General features: G+C 43.1%; 2 protein-coding genes across 2 annotated transcripts in view; one reads left to right on the forward strand and one right to left on the reverse strand.

The window, feature by feature from the left end:
• The window catches only part of LOC127000025 (uncharacterized), a 32,503-nt gene extending 29,040 nt beyond the window's left edge, over positions 1-3,463 (reverse strand). Inside the window, exon 1 of the mRNA XM_050863420.1 lies at positions 3,211-3,463. The gene's annotated coding sequence lies outside the window, so the exon portion shown is untranslated. The remainder of the gene's footprint in view (positions 1-3,210) is intronic.
• A 638-nt stretch (positions 3,464-4,101) lies between these two features.
• On the forward strand, positions 4,102-20,822 carry LOC127000027 (mitochondrial-processing peptidase subunit beta-like). The gene is made up of 9 exons (XM_050863425.1): positions 4,102-4,233; positions 12,492-12,713; positions 12,982-13,158; positions 15,068-15,219; positions 15,952-16,136; positions 16,744-16,919; positions 17,518-17,625; positions 18,306-18,509; positions 20,480-20,822. Exons 1-9 carry the CDS (start codon positions 4,165-4,167, stop codon positions 20,618-20,620), a joined length of 1,434 nt encoding a protein of 477 aa, XP_050719382.1. The 5' UTR covers positions 4,102-4,164; the 3' UTR covers positions 20,621-20,822.
• Positions 20,823-22,949: the final 2,127 nt, after the last annotated feature.

The raw sequence follows: 22,949 nt of genomic DNA on the forward strand, positions 1-22,949 counted from the left end.
CAGAAAGGTACCAGTTTTAGTTTTGACTCTCAGAAAGTGGACATTTTAGCAGAGGGGGGGGAGGGCGTCCGACACCCCCGCCCCCCCTGGGTACGGCGTACTACGGCCCTGTACGAGTATATAGATTGTTAGATGAGTGCGGGCCCCATAAGAGCGCGGGGCACGTGCTAGTGGCGGTCGGCTTCGCTCTCCAGCTCTCTAGATTTTTAGGGGTATCTTAAATATATTTTGTTTTCTCAATTCATGGGTATTTCAAATATTTTAGTTATCCTAATATTTTTGTGGGGGGGCCCGCGCCATCTGGCTCCCCACCCCCGTATCCGCGCCTGCATATGCCTACAGCTGACGACACATTCCGTATTATAGTTGCAGCACATTTTAAGCGAGTCAGTTCTGTACCCACTATCCGCATACACTCGAGATTTTCTGGGGGGCGGATATTTTTTGGGGGGCCCAGGCCCCCTGGGCCCCTCCCCTGTATCCGCCCCTGGTTGTAAAGGGATAAATACCATTACCTAGACTATAATTTTGTAGGCTACAGTGAGAAAATAGAGGGAGGTAATGAGTAGATTTTCAAGTGTTGAAAAAAGTTTATGCTTCTCATGTAATACTTATCCTCCCAACTGACGATCGAAGTACTATGTGGCAAATTAGTTTATTTCTAGATGATTCGCATGATTATTTGGCCCCTTCCGCATATAACTATAAAGGCCTCTCAATGATCCTCTCATGTTAAAAGTAAAGTAGCTAAGGGAATATAAAGGGGTTGCACTGACGTCACACCGCTTCGCTTTTGTTGTAGGAAAAACAACTGTCAGCCATTTTAGGAGGCAAGAGCGATCAGCTGAGCCCCTGCCCCCTGATGATGGCTGGCCCGTGCCTCCCGTTTTCATAACACAATCTAAGAGAATATGCAAAAAATCTGGACAGTGAGGCTAGGCTTCGTTATATAACTATTCATTAGGCTGTCAAATGATGATGGACATGCAGTTTTGACATTTATCAAACTTCAAGATATATTTGATGATAAGAACAATGAATATATAACTAATTTAACCCCGGGCATCCCCGGCCGGTATTTAGCAAAAACATAAGAACGCAAGGGGTTCGCAAAAAGCCCATTGACCTATACTTGGCAGCCCCTGTCGATCTACCGCGAGTGGCAGTGTAGCACCTATCAGTAACAGTAATAGATGGGCCACTAACACACCCACCCACACAGTAATAGATGGAAACTAACACATACACCACCCACACATTAATAGAGACACTAAAACCCACACCCACACAGTAATAGATGGGCCACTAACACACCCACCCACACAGTAATAGATGGACACTAGCAACCCCATACACACAGTAATAGATGGACACTAACACACCCACCCACACGGTAACAGATGGACACTAACACACAGTCACATAGTAATAGATGGATACTAACACCCACACCCACACAGTAATAGATGGACACTAACACACCCACCCACACAGTGAGAGATGGACACTAACACCCACACCCACAGTAACAGAGGGATACTAACACCCACACCCACACAGTAATAGATGGACACTAACACACCCACCCACACAGTGAGAGATGGACACTAACACACCCACCCACAGTAACAGATGGATACTAACACACACACTCACACAGTAATAGATGGACACTAACACCCACACAATAATAGATGGGCCACTAACACCCACACCCACACAGTAATAGATGGGCCACTAACACACCCACCCACACAGTAATAGATGGGCCACTAACACCCACACAGTAATAGATGGGCCACTAACACCCACACCCACACAGTAATAGATGGGCCACTAACACACCCACCCACACAGTAACAGATGAACACTAACACACCCACCCACACAGTAACAGATGGACACTAACACACCCACCAACACAGTAACAGATGGACACTAACACCCACACCCACACAGTAATAGATGGACACTAACACACCCACCCACACAGTAATAGATGGACACTAACACACCCACCCACACAGTAACAGATGGACACTAACACACCCACCCACACAGTAACAGATGGACACTAACACACCCACCCACAGAGTAACAGATGGACACTAACACACCCACCCACACAGCAACAGATGGACACTAACACACCCACCCACACAGTAATTATATGCGTGTTATGCACCTTCTTTGGTGCCCTGCGCATTATTATCCAGATCCAGATCCAGTAATAGATGGGCCACTAACACCCACACCCACACAGTAACAGATGGAGTGATGGACACTAACGTACACACCAACACAGTAATAGATGGGCCACTAACACACCCACCCACACAGTAATAGATGGACACTAACACACCCACCCACACAGTAACAGATGGACACTAACACACCCACCCACACAGTAACAGATGGACACTAACACACCCACCCACACAGTAACAGATGGACACTAGCACACCCACCCACACAGTAACAGATGGAGTGATGGACACTAACATACACACCAACACAGTAATAGATGGACACTAACACACCCACCCACACAGTAACAGATGGACACTAACACACCCACCCACACAGTAACAGATGGACACTAACACACCCACCCACACAGTAAGATAGACACTAACACACCCACCAACACAGTAACAGATGGACACTAACACCCACACAGTAATAGATGGGCCACTAACACCCACACCCACACTGTAATAGATGGACACTAACACACCCACCCACACAGTAACAGATGGACACTAACACACCCACCCACACAGTAACAGATGGACACTAACACACCCACCCACACAGTAAGATAGACACTAACACACCCACCAACACAGTAACAGATGGACACTAACACCCACACCCACACAGTAATAGATGGGCCACTAACACCCACACCCACACTGTAATAGATGGACACTAACACCCACACCCACACAGTAATAGATGGACATTAACACACACACCAATTAACACAGTAATAGACGGGCCAATAACTCATCCACCCACACAGTAATAGATGGATACTAACACCCACACAGTAACAGATGGGCCAATAACACCCACACCCACACAGTAATAGATGGGCCACTAACACACCCACCCACACAGTAGCAGATGGACACGAACACCCACACCCACACATTAATAGATGGACACTAACACACACACCAACACAGTAATAGATGGGCCACTTACACAAACACCAATACAGTAACACGGCGGGGAAAACTGAGGAGCTCTCTTGCGGTAAGTATGTGCCTCCCAAAATGGCGGGCCTTTGCCGGCCGGCTGAGAAGTGATCAGCTGATCGCTGATGATGACGTCACGTGCAACCTCGGATCTCATGCATCTCTGTTTCATTGACCTTTAAACGGTGACAACAAAATTTCGCTTACATGAGGATAAATAAATAAATAAATAAATAAATGTCCAGCTAGGAAAGGGGCAGGAGCGTTTCTTTGGGAGGGGCAAAGGCCCCCCCCCCTCAGATTTTAAGCTGGCCCCTGGGTTGGCCCCCCCACATTTTTGGTCACTTATAAAAGAAACAAAATACACGAAAAATACCCAGAGAGAGAGAGAGAGAGAGAGAGAGAGAGAGAGAGAGAGAGAGAGAGAGAGAGAGAGAGAGAGAGAGAGAGAGAGAGAATAATAGTGTACCTTCGACAGGTTTACCCATATACTCATTTTTCATCAGTCCGGAAAAGATGATGGAGAGTTTTTTTGAGTTCGGCGCCGTCTGCCCCGGGCCGGAATCGAACCCGGGCATCGGTATTGCGCAGTAATCCAAGAGTGGGAAGCCAGCTTATATTTTGAGATCACATTCCACCCTGATAATAGAGTCATCAATATACTCACACGTGGAGTATATTGACTTGCATGTATTTTTAACTGGGGAATGAAGGGATTTCATCATCGCGACATTATCTGCTTGGAGGCAACTAGGGTAGACTCGCTGCCGATTATTACATTTTTATTTTTCGTAACTGTACTTCTGGTATGTCAGTATCTCGTTATAAAAATAACCATGATATTTTATTCTAAGCAATATTTTGTGTATATGAAAATATGTGTCATTCCCTATTGATATCCTCGTCGCTGGAGCTAGCCCTGGAGCCTCCATGTTCTGCCGAGCCATTCCCCTCCACCAAGATGTCTCGCCTGGTCCGGCCGGCTGGCGCTCTCCTCAGGGCCTACACCAACAAGACGGCCCTGGTCAAGGTGAGGAATTAAGGGACTATTGGGTAAGGCCGTTGTGGTTTGCGGGTGGCGGCGGGGCTCGGGGCAGGAGTGGTGGCGGCCTGACCCAATAATTCATGTCGGCTCTTTTAGTTTTATTTAAGTTCCCTGAAGTGGATTTGTGTACTTGGGTGTTCAGCCGCTGGTGAAGGGTTGGTGAGAATAGGCTTAAGGCGTACGTGGTCATGGCTGGGGTGTGTTTTATTGGGGGTTGTGGTCACGTAACAAACACCGGATTCTGGGTTTGCAACACACACACACACACACACACACACACCACAAACGTAAGAAAGTAAGATCACCGGATTTACCGACAAGTTGAATTTAAAGTAATCTGGCAAACGAAATTTTGTATTCAAACCTATTTTATACCATCAACTTAACTAATTTCTCCACCTGCCTTAAATTCTAGACTCATTCATTCACCTCAGGTCTTCAAGGTGATAGGACGTGCTCTGGCTAGCTCTTGGGTTGACCATGTCTGGTGGGATGAGTTTCGGTGGTGTAGTGAGGGGAGGAGGCGGGGCCGGTGGGGGTACAGTTGAGTTGGCGAATTCTCTCTTGGAGAGAATAGAAGAGTTGGAGAGGACTGTGGAGGCCATGAGGAAGGAAAATCGAGTCCTTCGTTCATCAGGTCCTCAGACAGGCGATGTACATAGTACACCGCCACAAGATTGGGGCTGGCAGGTAGTCCGGAGCCATGGCAGCTGCTTGAGGTTGAAGAGGTCCAATCCTGTGGGTGTGGAGTGCCGCAACTCCTTCCAGGCTCTCTCTGAGCCGAGGGAGGAGGAAGGAGTGGAGGAGCAGGAGGTGAAGGAGAGGAGGGCAGTTGACAAATCTCTGCCCAAAGGTAACATTTTGGTTGTTGGGGATAGCCAGGTCAGGTTTTTATATAGGGCCTTCTGTGCTAAAGATAGGAAAAGAAGGACCAGGGTGTGTTTTCCAGGTGCGGGGATTAGGGATGTCAGCGATAGGGTAGAGTCGTGCATGTCAGGCGAGGGAGTCAAACTCATCATCTGCCTGAGCGTGGGAGGGAACGACATAGGCAGGTTAGGTAGCGAGCAGCTTCTGCATCGCTACAGGGAGGCTCTTCGAAGAGTTATGTCCATGGGCGGGGTTCCTGTGGTGTGTGGGGTTCTGCCAAGGTGGCGGGTTGGTGGCATTTGGCTGTCCAGGACTATTGTATTAAACTGCAGGTTGGCAGATTATTGCAAAGCCAATTGATGGACATTTGTCGATGCCTGGGACTGTTTCTTTGACAAGAACTACCTATACCAGAGGGACAGGGTTCACCTTTCACAGGAGGGGGTACAGATCTTGTCTGATGCCCTTGAAAGTGGATTGGGGGCCCTACAGGGTTTTTTAGGATAAGTAAGAAGGGGCCTAAGATGGCAATACCAAGTGGGAGCACTAAGTATAGTAATAATAATAGCAGCTGCAGGGTAAAGCAAGGGGTAGGTCTAAATGTGTACTATACAAACAGTAGAAGTATTAGGAATAAGATAGTTTATTGAGGGGAAAGGCGTGCATAGAGAAATTTGATATGATAGTGATCACAGAGTCATGACAGACACTTTCTCCCAGAATTAGAGATTAAAGGGTATAAGTTTTTCCGGTGTTATTTTAGTGTTTGCCTATACTCACCCCTCCCAACCAAAATTGGCTAGGGGGCCACTGAGACTTCGGGGAATGCAGTAGTAAACATGAAATGCGTCGCAAATGCATAGTTTTTGAGTTATGGGGGGTTGAAAAATACCCTAGATGTAGGGAAATTCCTTACAATTACTTAGATGTAGGGAAATTTCATACATTCTGGGTTTTTTTACAACGTACGGAAACCATGCAATTTCACTCACTCTCCATACCAAAGGGGGGTTCAAGTTACAGCATTAAGATCAATGAAGCATCTAAACGGTAAGTAATTTACGTCATAGGAATCTTGCAACCGTCATATACGACTATGTATTTACTTACTAGTAGCACATACGAACACGTGAAGCAGGTCCGAATGCAGGTTACTTGTGTGTCAATGTCCCTCAGTTTGCTGTTCGCTTGGGGTATTTTAAGAGGGTGGGTGGGTCCAGGGGGGAGCTGTGCCCCCCCCTTGGCTAGCAGGGGGGTTGATTGGAGTTCAGTTGGAGTAGTTTGAATATGCTCCCCCACCCAAATACCCTGAGTTCACGCAGGTCCCTCAAGATCGTTGGGGGAAGGGGATTAATTCGACTTCTTTACTTTTAAGTACTTTGTTTTTTTAACTATGATATATGGAGGCTTATTATCGTATTCTGGAGGCGCGGAGTCAATATCCACAATCACCTTGTATACTGGGAATACGAACCCGTGAAGCAGATTCAAAATCCGGTCAGTATGGATTCACATGCTCGAACAGCTTGGGCAGGAGGTTTGAGGGCCTGCACTTCCTGTACACCCCGCAGTACTGTTGGACGGATCCCGGCTAGCCGGTGGTTTTACTTGTGTCAGTGATAAACAATGAAGATACACTGTGTTTGGTGCCTCGTACTCTACTTGGAGGACAGAAACCTTGCGATGAGGTGACAACCTACTAGAGAGGGCATGAGTGTGGTGTAGGCGGTTTATGTGAGCACAGATGGCCTCCGACGCCATGCCAGATGGTGTGGTGAGCATTGTTTGGTGGGTTCACTACGCTTCTCTCCCAAAACAAGCTTGGGGATCCAGTGAGTGCGTGGTTTCCGTATGGGAAACACTAAATTCGTCGCAAACGCTTATTTTAGTGGTGGTGGGAGGAAAAATTCCCTAAATTTAGGAAATTTCCCTAGATCTAGGGAGTTCCCCCCCCCACACACACACACTAAAAAAAATATGCGATTGCGAAGGATTTCGTGTCCCCCACCCGAAACCCCTCATTCCCACCAGGTCCCCAGGCTTGTATGGGGGGGAGGGGGGAGTATGGGCAAACACTAGAATTTTACCGTTATTCCACCAAGATCGAATAGGCAGGAAGGGGGGTGGGGTCGCACTCTTCGTCAGGGACAATCTTAAGTGTCTCATTAACAACTCAATCAAGGTAGATAGCAATACAGAATACCTCTGGGTAGAAACAATAGGTAGGAAGGAGAAGCTTGTCATAGGAGTACTTTACAGACTGCCCAACCTTACCAAGGACAGTAGCCAACCCCTTTTACAGGAAATTAGTAGGGCATCAAGATATAGAAATGTGTGTGTAATTGGGGATTTCAATTATAAGAACATAGTTGTATAATTTATCCGGAGACCAAGAGGCACAGGATTTGTTTGATGTGATACAGGATAGTTTCCTGAAGCAGTTAATTAGAACACCAACGAGGGAAGCAAATATTTTGGATTTGTTGTTAACTAATAGAGAGGACATATTAAGCAACATTGAGGTTGGGGATTCATTAGGTAACAGTGATCATAAGGAAATTAGATTTAATATCAAATGGAAGGATAGAGTCAGCAGTAACTACACATTAATACCTGACTTCAGGAAGACAGACTACGAGGGATTAAGAAAGCAGCTGCAAAGGTATATCAGAGGTAGATCAGGACCCAGAGCAGGGAGGGGCGTTAATCTCTGGTGAGGTCACTAGTCAGGTCAGCAGCTTGGAGGGTGAGTACAATAGTCTGGTCAGGGAGATTAAACTAGGGCAGAAACAGTTCATACCTCACAGGGAAGTCAGTTCAACAGACTGAAATAGGAAGGAAAAGAGGACTATATATTTGAATCAAAAGGGGGGAAACTCACCTAAGGGATAGTTACAATGATTTAGCTAGAACAGTGAAGAAGAACACGCATATGGCAAAACGTAATTATGAGATTAGAATTGCCAGGGAAGCAAAGACCAATCCAAAGGGCTTCTTTCAGCTTTATAAGACCAAGGTTAGGGATAAGATAGGGCCGCTTAAGTCAGGAGAATCACCGATTGATAGAGATGAGGAAATGAGCGAGGCATTAAATAGATATTTCTTAACAGTATTTACCAAAGAAAGATTAGATGATATACCTCAGGGAGAATAGATCTACAGGGGAGAAGAGGTAGAAGGATTCAGGGGTTGAGAAACTTGCCATACGAGGAAAGACTCAAACAGTTAAACTTGCATTCTCTAGAAAGGTGAAGGGTGCGTGGAGACATGATCGAGGTTTATAAATGGATGAAGGGCTTTAATAAGGGAGACATTCATAAGGTTTTGTTGGTAAGAGAACCGGGTAGGACATGAAGTAATGGGTTGAAACTGAATAAATTCAGATTCAAGAGGGACATAGGCAAAAATTGGTTTACAAACAGGGTGGTGGATGAGTGGAATAGGCTTAGCAGTCATGTGGTGAGTGCCAATACAATTGTCACATTCAAAAATAGATTGGATAAATTCATGGACAGCGATATTAGGTGGGGTTGGATACACGGGAGCTTAGGTTCAGAGGAGCTGCCTCGTACAGGTCTACCAACCGCTTGCAGACTCCTATGTTCTTATGTTCTTATTAACCAACATCAACATAAGTAGGGAGCGTGTGATTAGACAGATAGATAGACTTAAAGTCACCAAGGCGCCAGAGCCAGATGAACTTTTCCCCAGGGTAGTAAAGGAATGTGAAACAGAAATCAGTGGGCAGTTAACAGAAGTATTTAGGAAGTCGCTAGACACAGGGGTGGTGCCTGTTTCATGGAGGCAGGCACACGTTATTCCAATATTTAAGAAGGGTGACAAATCTTCTATGGAAAACTATTGGCCGATTAGTTTGACGTAGTTATAGGTAAAATGATTGAGTCAATAATAGCTGATAGTATTAAGGACCATATTGACAGACATAATTTAATTCACAACTCACTGCGTGGGTTTATTAAAGGAAAGTCATGCCTCACTAATCTTTTATCCTTTTACAATAGAGTATATGAGGCAGCTGACAATGATGAGAGCTTCGATGTAGTTTATCTTGATTTTAGTAAGGCCTTCGATAAGGTACCTCACCAGAGACTGTTAAATAAAGTCAGGGCTCATGGAATAAGAGGAAAGGTATTTGATTGGATTAAGGCGTGGATTAGCGACAGGAAACAGAGGGTTACCATTAACGGTAAAAAATCCGAATGGGGTAATGTTACCAGTGGGGTTCCTCAAGGTTCAGTTTTAGGCCTGCTTTTATTCATTATCTGCATCAGTGACATAGACAATGGGATAACTAGTGACATAGGTATATTTGCAGATGACACCAAAATAGGATGTACTATTAGGACTAGAGCTAGAGCACTGCAGGAGGATCTCAACAAACTGTCAGCTTGGTCTGAGAAATGGCAGATGAATTTTAACATCACCAAGTGTAGCGTACTTAGTGTAGGAACACACAACCCATTACACGGGTATAGTTTAGACTCCACAGCGATACGCAGATCAGAGTGTGAAAGGGATTTGGGTGGATTAGTGAACTCTGACGTAAAACTAAGGAAACAATGTATTAGTGCGAGGAATAGGGCTAACAGGGTATTAGGCTATATTAACAGGACGGTAACCAACAGGAGTTCAGAGATCATCCTCAGACTCTATTTAGTGTTAGTTAGGCCACACTTGGATTATGCTGTCCAGTTTTGGTGCCCACACTACAGAATGGACATCAACTTGCTAGAATCAGTTAAGAGGAGGATGACCAAGATGATTCAGGGGCTGAGGAACCTCCTATATCAAAATAGGCTGAAACATCTAAACTTATATTCACTAGAAAGATGAAGAGTGCGGGGAGATCTGATAGAAGTATTCAAATGGGTCAAGGGTTACAACAAAGGTGATATAAGTAAAGTACTGAGAATTGGCCAGCAGGATAGAACACGCAGTAATGGATTTAAATTAGAAAAGTATAGATTTAGGAGAGATATAGGCAACCATTGGTTTAGTAATAGGGTGGTGGGGGAATGGAATAGATTCAGCAATCACATAGCTAGTGCAGGGACGATAGCTTGTTTTAAGAGTAGACTGGATAGCTACATGAACGAGGATGACAGGTGGCAGTGAGGTGTGGGTGCAGTAAGGAGACAGGGTACTGGCGCGTACGCCCGTACTGAAGCTAAACGAGGATCAAGCCTCTACCTGTAACCCCTGAAACTACACCTCACCCATCGTGAGTAGTGGGGGGGATTCTGGAGTTGCCTTGTGTAGGCCACTCGGCCTCTTGCAGTTTCCCTATGTTCGTATGTTCTTATGTTAATAAACATTCATTTATAATTCAGGAGAACTAAGTGTCTTCCCACACAGTTATTACTTATGGTTTTCATATTGTTATTGTCTGTTTAGTGCCAAGTCTACTTGTATTCAGAAAAAAGTCAACATTCTTGTGAGGTCATAATACCTTTCCACCGTAGGAATTGCCTCCCTGAAGATTGCTGGGACATGGGATTCCACATCTCAGCTTAGGCTAATAATTAGGTCATTTCACAATTATTTGCTCATTTATTTTTCAGGATTGCTAATTATCAAAATGATTGCACTAAACAGTTTACCATTAGATTTATGTATTAATTGATCAAAAGACGATTTGAGAAAGTTCATAGTGTGAAAGAATGGATTGACTTACGTGGAGGGTTAGACCCCATGCAAGTTGGCTTGGATGAGTTGATTAGTTACCTGCTGTAGCCACTACTGAACCAAGATCAACCACACAACCACAGCACTGTGCAGTTTTCCACGGCAATATACACTTGAGTTCATTTCTGTACAAAATATGTTGCTTTTTTGTTAAGGATGTATTTGATTCTACCTTGAAACAGCTGTGATTTGGTGACTGATTTGCTCTAGCACTCTTATAGCTTCTCTGTTGAATGAAACTCTTCAGTTATTGTTGGTATAGTTTCAAAAATAAGGATAACCTCCAGAAAACTTAGGAGAATAGGAGAGCAAAGTTCCTTTTCCCCAAGATGAAAAGATGGCAGTGCAGCTCAGCCAACTTTCTCCATTTACTTAAATTCTTCTGCCAGTTATAATGAATCATGGAATTGTCAGTGGTAGAGTACAAGTATATATTTAGTCTTTTTTAATAATGAAATAAAAACCGAACTGGTGATGGCTAGCACATTCATGTAGGGTGTGTGTGTGTGTGTGTGTGTGTATGTGTGTGTCTTGTGTTATACATAGTGTGTTGAAATAGCTACTCTCATCTGTTTTCATTATTTCATCGACGCCTGCTCCTTGGAGCTCCCATCAGGGGATGGCCACGGCAGAAAAGTTTCCAACTTTATCTATGCTCAAAGTTTCTCAAAGATCTTTCCCCCCTCTCCCTAATGTACTCTTGCACCTTATCCCTCCATTCCACTGGAGGTCGTCCTCTAGCATTCCCTTCCTCTATCTCACTCTCATACACCCTTCTGGTCATCTTATTTTCCTCCATTCGCTCCATGTTGCCAAACCACTTTAAAGTCTGTCGCTTCACTTCTTCCACCACTCCACACTTCTTCCCTTCACCCCCATGACACATTCCAAAATGCTTGTACACACTGTCATTACTCATTCTATCCATTCTACTCACACCACAAGCACTCTCAAATAACTCATTTCCACTGCCTGCACTCTAGACCTCTGACTTTCATTCCAGGCCCACATTTCACTTGCATATGTGAGGGTTGGTACTATTATTGCATTTCTCAAATCCCTCTTTACCTCTATGCTCACACTTCTGCCATTCATGATTCGTCCCAAAGACCCTACCACCCTTCTTACTTTCAATGCCCTTTCTCTTATCTCTCCCTCCGTACCACCATGCTTACACATAACTAATCCAAGATACTTAAACTCAATGACCTCCTCCATTTCTTCACCATTCCAAATTATTTTGCATTCTTTTTCACATTCAGTTTCCACTTTATATGGGCATACAAAATCTACAACCTCACTTCTACTTCACTCACAAACCATCACTTTACTTTTGTTGACATTTACTTTCAGCTTTCTCCTTTTACAGACACTCAAAAACACTGACCAAATTTTGTAAGTCACTCTCTCATCTATTGTATTTCTCCCTTAACAGTTGGCAGTAGCTTACAGAAAATGAGCAAGGTGAATGCCTGCTGTTTTGATCCTCCACATTCCTTACTTTCTACCCACAGAAGCAGGTTTCCCCTACCTTTGATTGTGATGCCTAAAAGAAAAATTATACTTTTACCAGTTTGAGAGATCATTATAATCCCTTCAATAGTCTTATGAAGAAGTCAGTAATATCATCAGTGATCAAAACTAATGCCATACTTCTTTCCCATTCCTAGCCTGTGCGATGGAGGGCTACAGCTGCTGCCGCCAGCTATGAGCAAACACTCCTTAATGTGCCAGCCACACGTGTTACAGTGCTGGACAATGGCTTGCGTGTGGCCACTGAAGACTCTGGGGCACCCACAGCTACTGTTGGTCTCTGGATCGACACCGGCTCTCGATTTGAGACTGATGCTAACAATGGAGTGGCACACTTTCTGGAGCATATGGCCTTCAAGGTGAGTAAAGAGAATGTGGTTTACTTTCAGAGGAAATTAAATATAACAAAAAGAAGGGAATCAAGAAATTCACTTTTTTGGCCCTTTTATCAGCAGTCTCTGGAACAGTCCGCTCATCTAGAAAGTTTTGTGTACACAAGGATTTAAGATCACAGTATGCCAGTTGGCCCATTCATGGCAGCTCCTGAGATTAAATTATTGACTTACTCCTTGCCTTATCCATAAATCTATCTTAACCTCTATCGGAAACTTTCCATTTCCTTTATAGGGAACCTCTAAGCGCTCTCAAACTGATCTAGAGCTAGAGGTGGAGAACATTGGGTCACACCTCAATGCTTACACTTCCCGGGAGCAGACTGTGTTCTACGCCAAGTGCTTTTCCCAGGACATCCCCAGGGCTGTGGAGATCCTCTCAGACATTATCCAGAACAGCAAGTTTGGAGAGGTAAGAATGATATAAAAGAGTGAGAAAGGATTTATTTGTTCTTTACTTATATTTCATATTTATATGAAGTATAGAAACAGGGAAAAGGGGTTGAGTTAGGTACCATATGAGAGTTTATTCTTTAACATTACCTTGCTGCTCCATCAATCCAACCTTCCCTCCCCTCTTAGTACTGAGATGTGGTATCACTTCATTCCCTACTATGATGCCAAGGTTTAGCTGTTCTGCACAATACAGTATGTGTGGAAAGTGTTGTCGCCGCCTAAATAAAATATTGATTATGACATTCTGGGAGAATGGTGGACAAACAAATACGTATCATTGGACCAGTTAGTATTTATTTGCATAACCCTTCCTTTTTACAATATCCTCAAGACATTTAGGGAGACTGGTTGCAAGGTTTTGCAGGTAGGTGAGTGAAAAACTGGCCCACAGTTGCTTGATTGCAGCCTCAAGTTTCGGCACTGATGACGTGTCCATACCACGCAGGTGTCTCTTCATGTATCCCCATAAGTTTTCTATGGGGTCAATATCTGGGCTATTTCCAGGCCAATCACTGATGAAGGGAATATCACAATCAGTCAACCACTGCTTCACAGATTTTGCTACATGTGCAGGAGCAGAATCCTGCATAAATACTCTTGCCTTTGTTTTTTCAAACGAATCGCACAGGACATCACTTAATAGCTCCAAATAGTTGTGTTGGTTTACCCTAACGTTAGCAGGAAGAACAACTAATTCACCAACTCCATAGTAGGTGAAACAGCCCCACACCATGAGTGAAGCTAGGTGCTTCACAAACTTTGACATGTACTTGGGGTCCAAGGGGTTGGTGCCTGGCTTGCGGTACACTCGTGATGACGGTGTCCCAGTCACGGTGAAGGTTGCTTCATCACTCCATAGCACCGTTTTCCATTCCTCCTCACTCCAGGCTAGGTATTTCTTGCAAAATTTTACTCTCTTCTTTTGCTGTGCAGTTAACGGGCTTCTTGCGGGCGTGGTAACATTTGTAGCCAAGGTAGCTGCTGTATGCTCCCTAGAGATACATGTTCCAGTAACTGTGGGTTCTTTTCTTTGATTCCTCGTGCTGTCAGCCTTGGTTCCTTAACAACCTGCCTAGAGATAACTTGCTTGTATGATTTCCCCCTTACGGGGGAACGGGCCTTTGTCGTACAAACGACGGCCCGTAGAACCTAGAGATAAGTGCACGGGTCCTAGAAGTAGTCTTACGAGGCCAGTCACACTTGGGAAGGGGTGCCAGTGCAGTAGCCTCTCCGATGTCCTTGAAACGCTGCACCAGCCACTGTGTTGTGCTGAACCCAACACCAGTTTGACAGGAAATAAATGGGAGATCGTAACCAGCCTTATATAAAGTGAACACCTCCTTCTGTTTGTCTCTGCTTGTAGTCATTTTAGGCATACTGAGAGGGTGGAATTAAGCAAAATGAGAGCGCCATTAGCCTTCGTCTGGCACGCCTGACGATTGTACAACCTCTCTAAATGGCAGCTGAGCAGCTACCATCGGTGACTATCAACACTGGTGCCTGCTCCCCGGAGAGCGTAGAGGGTTGCCAGTTAGTGATGCAAAAGCGTCAGAACATCTTGTGATCCCGGGAGGGTAGTTGTGAGCCTCTTTCACTTAACGCGAAAAGAATTGTCGTCGGCACCTTGACGACAGCACTTTCCGCGCATACTGTATTTATGCATGATGATGGTCTTTAAAATGTCTGTGGACACAATCTATTTTGCTGTGGGATTGATCCTCAGCAATATACTTGCAGCACTGTAAAAGCTCAACACAAATTCATTTACTACTTCACGTAACGTGACATAGTCATCCATCTCTTTTTGTATCATTTGTCTTGTGTCCCTCAAAGATATTGTATTTCTATTATATTTTTTCATTCAGGCTGAAATCGAACGAGAACGTGGTGTGATCCTGCGTGAGATGCAAGAAGTGGAAAGCAACCTGCAGGAGGTGGTATTTGATCATCTGCATGCTGTGGCCTTCCAGGGTACCCCACTAGGCCGCACTATCCTGGGACCCACTAAGAACATCAAGTGAGTGGTCAAATGATGTCTCATAGATTGTACGAAATTTAGTGTGAGGTTATTCGATTGTTGATGTGTACCTACTAATCATTGTTCATCAGTTGACCTGTCTGATTGTTTCCCAAACATTTTTGGTTGTTCTCTGCTTTTCCTATCCTTGAGTAGGCAACTGTCTTGATCTATTTTTTTTTTTTTTCTTCTGGTTTACCTTACCTGATTGACACCTTTATGGCCTTATTATTTATCTTGTTATTATAGCCCTCCTAATTATTGTTCTCTGATGTGACACTTTAAAAGGTGTTCCTTACCCCTGGGTGGGCACTTTTAGTCGCAGGTTCTAGCTCAGGCGTGGAATTCGAGCCAGAAATGCAGGTTCTTCAAGCAGTCATAATTTGTCATAACTTCTAAAGCATACATGTTAAAGACACTTCTGCATTTTGTTGAACAATGAGCTAAGTTGGAAGCTCACCATCTGTCCAACTCTTTGGTTGTTTACATGTTCATTTTCCTTCACTTATTAATAGAAATAAAACCATCCTCTTTTCTTTCCTCATGTGAAGGTGAAAACTGATTGGGTTATGCAGCATGACAATCATTCCTTGATTTTTAAGAGGGTAAAAGATAACACTAGTCTTTACATTTACCCTTTAATGCATAGTTCATGTCATGGTCACTCAGCTTTATAAGTTTAAACAGAATAATCAAAAAGTTCTTACATTGACCACCTGATGTATTCCTCAGATCCATCTCTCGCAGTGACCTTGTAGACTACATCACAACACATTACAAGGCTCCACGCATTGTGTTGGCCGGGGCAGGTGGCGTTGATCATGGCTCCCTGGTTAAACTGGCCGAGGACCACTTCAAGGGTCTCGGCGTGACATACGAAGGGCAGACCCCTGAGGTAGCCCCCTGCCGATTCACTGGTAAGTCCTTTGGTGGTTCTAATACTCTAAACTTGTGTTTAGGTCAATACAGGACACCAAGAAACCTAGCAGAACATAGGATTGTAATTATACCAACATGGATGAGTTGTTGTTAAGCTGCTGCATGAGGTTTCATTACTTACCTTCATCACTCGACATAAGAAGCAGTTTGGAGGTAATAGCTTGGGTAGGTTTGTAGGTTTAGTTGGTGTAGGCAGACAGTAACAGTAAGGTATTCATAAGAGTGTAAGGCAAGTAAAAAGCAGTTTTGTTGATCATTTTTGTCTTAATTCAAAACATTTTATTTTGTGGAACATTCCATTAAATTGAGCCTCCTAGAATGCAATTTTAATGTCATGAACTATGTTACTAAATCTCATTTAGTAGATTGCTTGATTAAATCTCAATTTAAGATTTGGACAGTTCACTAAACTGAGTTCAAAGTAACCAAAAAATACCTTTTGCTAAATCTTACATCTAGTAAATGAAGATCCATTGAAATGAATTTGTATTGTAAATACTTTGCAGACAAAGTACAAAGCTAAACTGTACATGAAAACCATGATTAACATGAACTAGTCAACATCATGACTCGTTTCAACCACAGGTGCAGATATTCGTGTGCGAGATGATGCCATGCCCCTCGCTCACATTGCCATTGCTGTGGAGGGTGCAGGCTGGGCTGACTCAGATAATATCCCTCTCATGATTGCTAACACCATCATTGGCTCCTGGGACCGAACACATGGTGGAGGTGCCCACAATGCTTCTAACCTTGCTCAGGTATGGTCAAGATTATCCCTGGTTGTAGCCCTGTGCCCAGTACACTTCTGAACATTGAACAATAAATGTAATACAGAATAAAAATAATAATATTCAGCTATTATCACACTAGTCCACCCAAGGACACACTGACACTATTACTTTTGTTGTACATTTGTTATCAGGTCAATACATATTACATTCCCAAGTCCATTTTTTATTCTTGATAGTTATCAAAATACCTTGTCTTTGTCTTCTCTCTTATCCATGATGCTCGCTTCCTGTCTCCATTTTATAGCTACTCATAATTGTTGTCCATTCCTCTAAGCTATTCCTCAAATATTTAGAGTTGCCAAGATTCTGAACCTTGTGTTAGGACTGGCAGGATAGGTACATTGATTGTACACTTTTTTTATCAGGTACTGTGGTGGGTTAGTAAACACATACACACACACAACTAACATAGCATCAAGTACTTGGGCACAGGATTTGCTTTAACACATTTATTATTTAGATTTTTTTCATTCAGTATTTCATTTGCAACTTCCACACATGCTTCACATATTGTTCCTTAATAGTGAAGTCTTGTACAAATGCTAGACTAAAGTTTGTCTTGCAGGCTGCTGTCCTTGGGAACTTGTGCCACTCATTCCAGTCCTTCAATACATGCTACAAGGATACTGGCCTTTGGGGGATGTACTTCGTGTGTGAGCCACTCAAGATCGATGTAAGTTCTTTGTAGCCTTCTAGCTGACAATATATTGACCATTTTCTTACTTGAATGCTTTTAAACTTTCATTCCAGAAGTTTGTTGGATTGGCATTTTTTAGAGATATGCCATCAACTACATCTATTTATTTTAGATTCCTCTTCATTGTTTTATGAATATGTATTACTTAATGATCAAAAGAAAAGAAACATGCCAGCCAGCAACAGACACAGATTGAAACCTTCCAAATATCACAGAAATGACTCACCTGTCTGAAGTACTTAGTCTTGATCAGTAAAAATATTCAATGCCCATCTATTTAATTTTTTTATTTTTTATTTTATACATCCCCACCTATAGTGCTGATAGGCTTTCTTCAGGTTATGCTTGGCTCATGCTGCCCCCCGGAACTCATTCTTGATTCACTGGACGGTTTCCTCTAAAGTCCGGGTTGATGGGTGGTCTTCTGGACAGCATGTGGGTAGTCTTAGACCACTCGGCAGTGACTGCTGGCTCCTGAATTCTAAAGAGGATTGTTTGCCACCCAGTGACCTAGTCGAGCATGTATCTCAGAATTACACAGCTTTAAGAATTTTCTGTTTTCACCTCATCAGTGTATCTAGTTTGGTGGTTGTATTAGAAATCACATCAGCTCTGAATCTTTTTCAAAACCTCAATCCTGTTCCATTCCCTTTCAGGACTTTATGTACAACCTGCAGTCAGAATGGATGCGTCTGTGCACCAATGTAACAGAATTTGAGGTGGAGCGTGCTAAGAACATCTTACGCACCAACCTTCTGCTGCAACTTGATGGTACCACCCCTGTGTGTGAGGACATTGGACGACAGATGCTGTGCTACAACAGGCGCATTCCCCTGCATGAACTGGATGCCAGAATTGAGGTAAAGAAGAATGTGTTGTTGTTCTACTGCAGGGGCTTCTCAAACAGGAATATAAATATCTTTCACTGGTACAGTCGCGATATGAAGTGATGTCGCCGTGTACGTTTATTTTCGATCACGCAAGTATCTTTATATATTTTCAAGAGTACCATTATTTTCTTGTATCTTCATCATAACTTAAATAAATATATTTTACAAGCTAGAAAAAAAATAGAAAAGAAATATTCAATGATGCCTTACGAAGAGTTGTCGAAATATTTTGACACTGTTTTCGTTCACCAAGGAAAAAGTCAAATGAAGTCCAAATATCGACATATTACTCAAACAAAGTAAAATTATCTTTTAATGATCATTATTGACAACAATAAATCTAACATATGCACAATATATAGGACATGCATAATTAGTCGATATCTTAAACTTGGATGGCGTAATTTATTTAATTTATACTCTTGTTTGATGACGTCATCACCCGCGCACCATACCTATTATTCACCCCTGACTCACTCTTTGCCTTTCGTGGTCAACATAACGATAACAAAAGCTTACCGTGGACTTCTAATGCATGATAATGATCAAGGGAAGATGCCCACAGCCTATAACTACCGTGGGATAGTCGGAGATGGAAAAATAAGAATAAATAGCTTCAGAATAGGCTAGTTGTGTTTTGTAACTCCAAGCTCACTCTTTGCCACCGATCACAAACATCATTGCCTTTCTTGGTCAATATAACGATGACAAAAGCTTCATGTAGACTTCTAATGCTTGGAGGTGATCAATGGAACATGTCCACAGCTTATAAGTGCCATAGAATAATCGAGGAAGATGGGAAAATAAGAATATATGGCTTTGAAATGGAGGTGGTGATCGTGGTGCAGGCGGGTAGGCTAATTGCAGCGTTGCCAAACATTAGGCTATGGTCGAGTGTTCGTAGAGGCGTCCGGAATTTTGATAGTTCAGATATGGCAACCCTACCTATGAAGGCATTCTTCATTCATCATCGTCACTGAGCATTGTTACTACATATTCCAGTGCCCATGCTTATGATAAGAAGCCATCATAGTGAATAAAAGGTGTTAATGTGAAACTTTATTATTTGATCGTTTCTTAATCAATTAAACGCAAAATAATGACAGTAACTGTCCATTCGCTTCGTGTCATACTGTGCGTGTGTATCAACTGTATTAATAACTGCAGAAGACAGTTCATGGAATGACCCAGAAGAATATATATATATATATATATATATATATATATATATATATATATATTATATATATATATATATATATATATATATATATCGCCTAAATCTGAACGACGTATAACAACTGTTTTGCAAAGATAAGCACACGACGTGAGCTAAATCATTTCAAGGTTGTCTTCAGTACTGAAGACAACACATGACATTCGCAGTCGCATTTTTTAAAACAAATGCATGTATAATTGTAATTCAGGTACTACTACGTTATTTTACCGTGTTTTACATCACAACGTATTATAGATTATCATTAAAAGGGAACATTACAACATAAACACAAAGTAAACATCACTTCCGTTACCTTCAAATGCTCCTGTACGAAACATTCTGAAACCGGCGACATCACTTCATATCGCGACTGTACATAACATGAATTTTGTCATTTGATACTGTAGTCAACTTCAGACACTGGCTAAAGATGGAACAGGGGTTAAGTTTATCTCATTGAGTATATTTTTTCAGACTATCAGTGACAAACTAAACTAATTATACCCCAACACAGCTGTACTCTGGGTACATTTAGGCCATCTTTGAAATCTGACCTTCGTAATATACAATGTTAGGATTTTAGTGAGAGCAGCTTGGTTGTATTGCCAGAACTGAATGGACAGGGAGGGGTTTCATTAGTTGTGTCCAGGGTTTACTGTATTTTTGATTGAATAAGATATATGATTAGCTCTCACATAACCTTTTATTCTAAAATCACTAGGCTGTGACGACTGATGTTGTGCGCGACACCTGCTACCAGTATATCTACGACAAGTGTCCTGCTGTTGCTGCTGTTGGTCCCTGTGAGCAACTACCTGACTACAACCGTATCCGCTCCAGCATGTACTGGCTCCGAGTGTAACCAGCTCACCTGTCTTCCGGGGTGTTTGCAGGACTAGTAGCATGGTATTTATTATAAGATGAAAAGATTATGTAAAGAACTACAAGCATCTGTCATCGATTTCCCCCCACTATTTCTGTTTCCCACACTTGTCTTTGTACATTCATAATACTTGTACATACGAGGAATATTGTACAAAAGAAATACATCAATATAATCATTACTGAAGATAACTGTTTTCTCCTTTCACTCAATGGAGTTTTGTTGGTAAGAGCAATAGACTGCATTTTGAGTATTTTGAGTAATTTCCTCACTTCTCCCTAGGATAAGAAATGGCAACCAGAAGTGAAATAACCAAGGCATTCAGGTAAATGGGCCATATGGTGTTATTGGATATACTAATCTGCCAACACTTAAGCTTGCAGCATGGCGTGGCGAGGCCTCACTGGTTGAGTACCAATAGCTGCCGCCACCCAGGCTTGCTGCAAGGTGAAGCCTCACTAACAGAATAGTGATAGCTGCTGCCACCCATGACTGGCACAGCAAGGCAAATAGCTGCTGCTGCTGCCCATGATTGTGGAGCGGCAAGGGCTTACTTGCTGAGTACCAATAGCTGCCACCACCCATGATTGCAGCATAACATGGCCTCACTAGCCTAGTATCAACAGCTGCTGTCGCCCACGCTTCCAGTGTGGTGAGGCCTAGCTGCTGTTACCCAGGCTCACGGTGTGGCAAGGCCTCGCTGGTTGAGTACCAATAGCTGCTGGTGCCCAGGATTGCAGTGTGGCAAGGCCTCACTGGTTGAGTACCAATAGCTGCTGGTGCCCAGGATTGCAGTGTGGCAAGGCCTCACTGGTTGAGTACCCATAGCTGCTGGTGCCCAGGATTGCAATGTGGCAAATCCTCACTGGTCGAGTACCAATACAGTAATCCCTCAATATAACGGACTAATTGGGGGGGAACATTAAGGGCCTATCACACTGGGCAAATTTTCCGTGGCCCTTCAGTCAAACCACGATTTCTGCTGGCGTAGTTCTCATTTCCGTGGTTTTCTGACGTGTCCATGATCTTCCGTAGCTACAGCAGATTTCACCGAAGGACAACGGTATTCATAATCATCATCAGCAGCAATAACAAGAAAAGAGAAGAGGATGCTGCACCCTACTGTCCCTATACATTCGCTTAGCTATGAGTGTTGTTGCCTGGACCAAGGCCTTCGAGGTCACTTTAATTGAGAAAATACGGGACACGCCTTCCTCGTTTTCTAGACATAGCTCTTGCAACAGCTGCATCACTTCACTGCCGCCTCCACATTCTTTTCTATTTCCGTTGCTTGTATGAAGTGAGTGTCACTATATGAAAATGGGGGTGCAAACAGGATGTCAGGCGTCAGCCATATTTGTTGTGAGAATGTGTCGGTCAAGATTATCGTACTCAGAGCATAGTATTTACCGGTTTCTGGTGCCTAACTATTGCCAAGAAACATCAGGAATTAACTTTTAACGATAATTATAAGTGAATCTCCTTATTGGGGTCCACAAGACAGTTTTTGGGTCAGAAGTCGGTAAATATAAGAGGCTGAGTAAGACAATCTGGCAACGTTGGCAAGACCACGGAATGCGGGGCAAGTGTGATTGGAAGACGATGGTAGTGTGTCCACGTAGGCAAAAATCGGCGATTTATGACTGAAGATCCACAGAAAATTTACCCAGTGTAATAGCCCCTTTAGTCCATAAATAAAAACCCACACTGGCAGACAATAGTTATATTTTCAACCAAATAGTTTCGGTGGACACTGCCACCATGCCACCATCTTCAGTGGTGTAAAGGAAGAGTAGAAGGCTTCTTCTTCTACTCTTCCTTTACACCACTGAAGATGGTGGCAGTGTCCACCGAAACTGTTTGGTTAAAAATATTATTATCGTCTGCCAGTGTGTGTTTTTATTTATACATCAAGAAATCACGTTAGTGTGATTAGCTACTCCCCCCTTTAGTCCATTAATGCCGAAAGTCTGTTATAAGCATAGGTATTTATATATATTTTTTTATTGTATATGTTGTGTGCACGTTGTCTGTATAACCACACAGCACACTTAGTGACAGACTGCGAGGCACTGAGGCTGCCAGTAGGGCCATGCGTGGGGGCTGTATTGTGACCGGTATGAGTAAAATTTTACGTGTGTGCCAATCCCACACTTTTAGACTAAACTTTTTAGGGGTAGTTTTCGGTATTATGAAATAATCTGTTTACTGTTTGTCACAAATCGTTAGATGATTGACTTTTCAATGCCTGTGCAACACCCACCACATCCCACAGCTGCAGCTGCAAAATAACTCCCAGAGATGTTCA

The sequence above is a fragment of the Eriocheir sinensis genome, chromosome 17 (genome assembly GCF_024679095.1).
Source record: "Eriocheir sinensis breed Jianghai 21 chromosome 17, ASM2467909v1, whole genome shotgun sequence".
Classification (NCBI taxonomy): Eukaryota; Metazoa; Arthropoda; class Malacostraca; order Decapoda; family Varunidae; genus Eriocheir; species Eriocheir sinensis.

What these genes read in the sequence shown, in the direction of transcription:
- LOC127000027 (XM_050863425.1), top strand. Translation starts at nt 4,165, where the DNA reads ATGTCTCGCCTGGTCCGGCCGGCTGGCGCTCTCCTCAGGGCCTACACC. An exon ending in ATGCTTCTAACCTTGCTCAG is followed by an intron (nt 16,920 to 17,517) that starts GTATGGTCAAGA and finishes TTTGTCTTGCAG; the next exon opens with GCTGCTGTCCTTGGGAACTT. An exon ending in GTGAGCCACTCAAGATCGAT is followed by an intron (nt 17,626 to 18,305) that starts GTAAGTTCTTTG and finishes ATTCCCTTTCAG; the next exon opens with GACTTTATGTACAACCTGCA.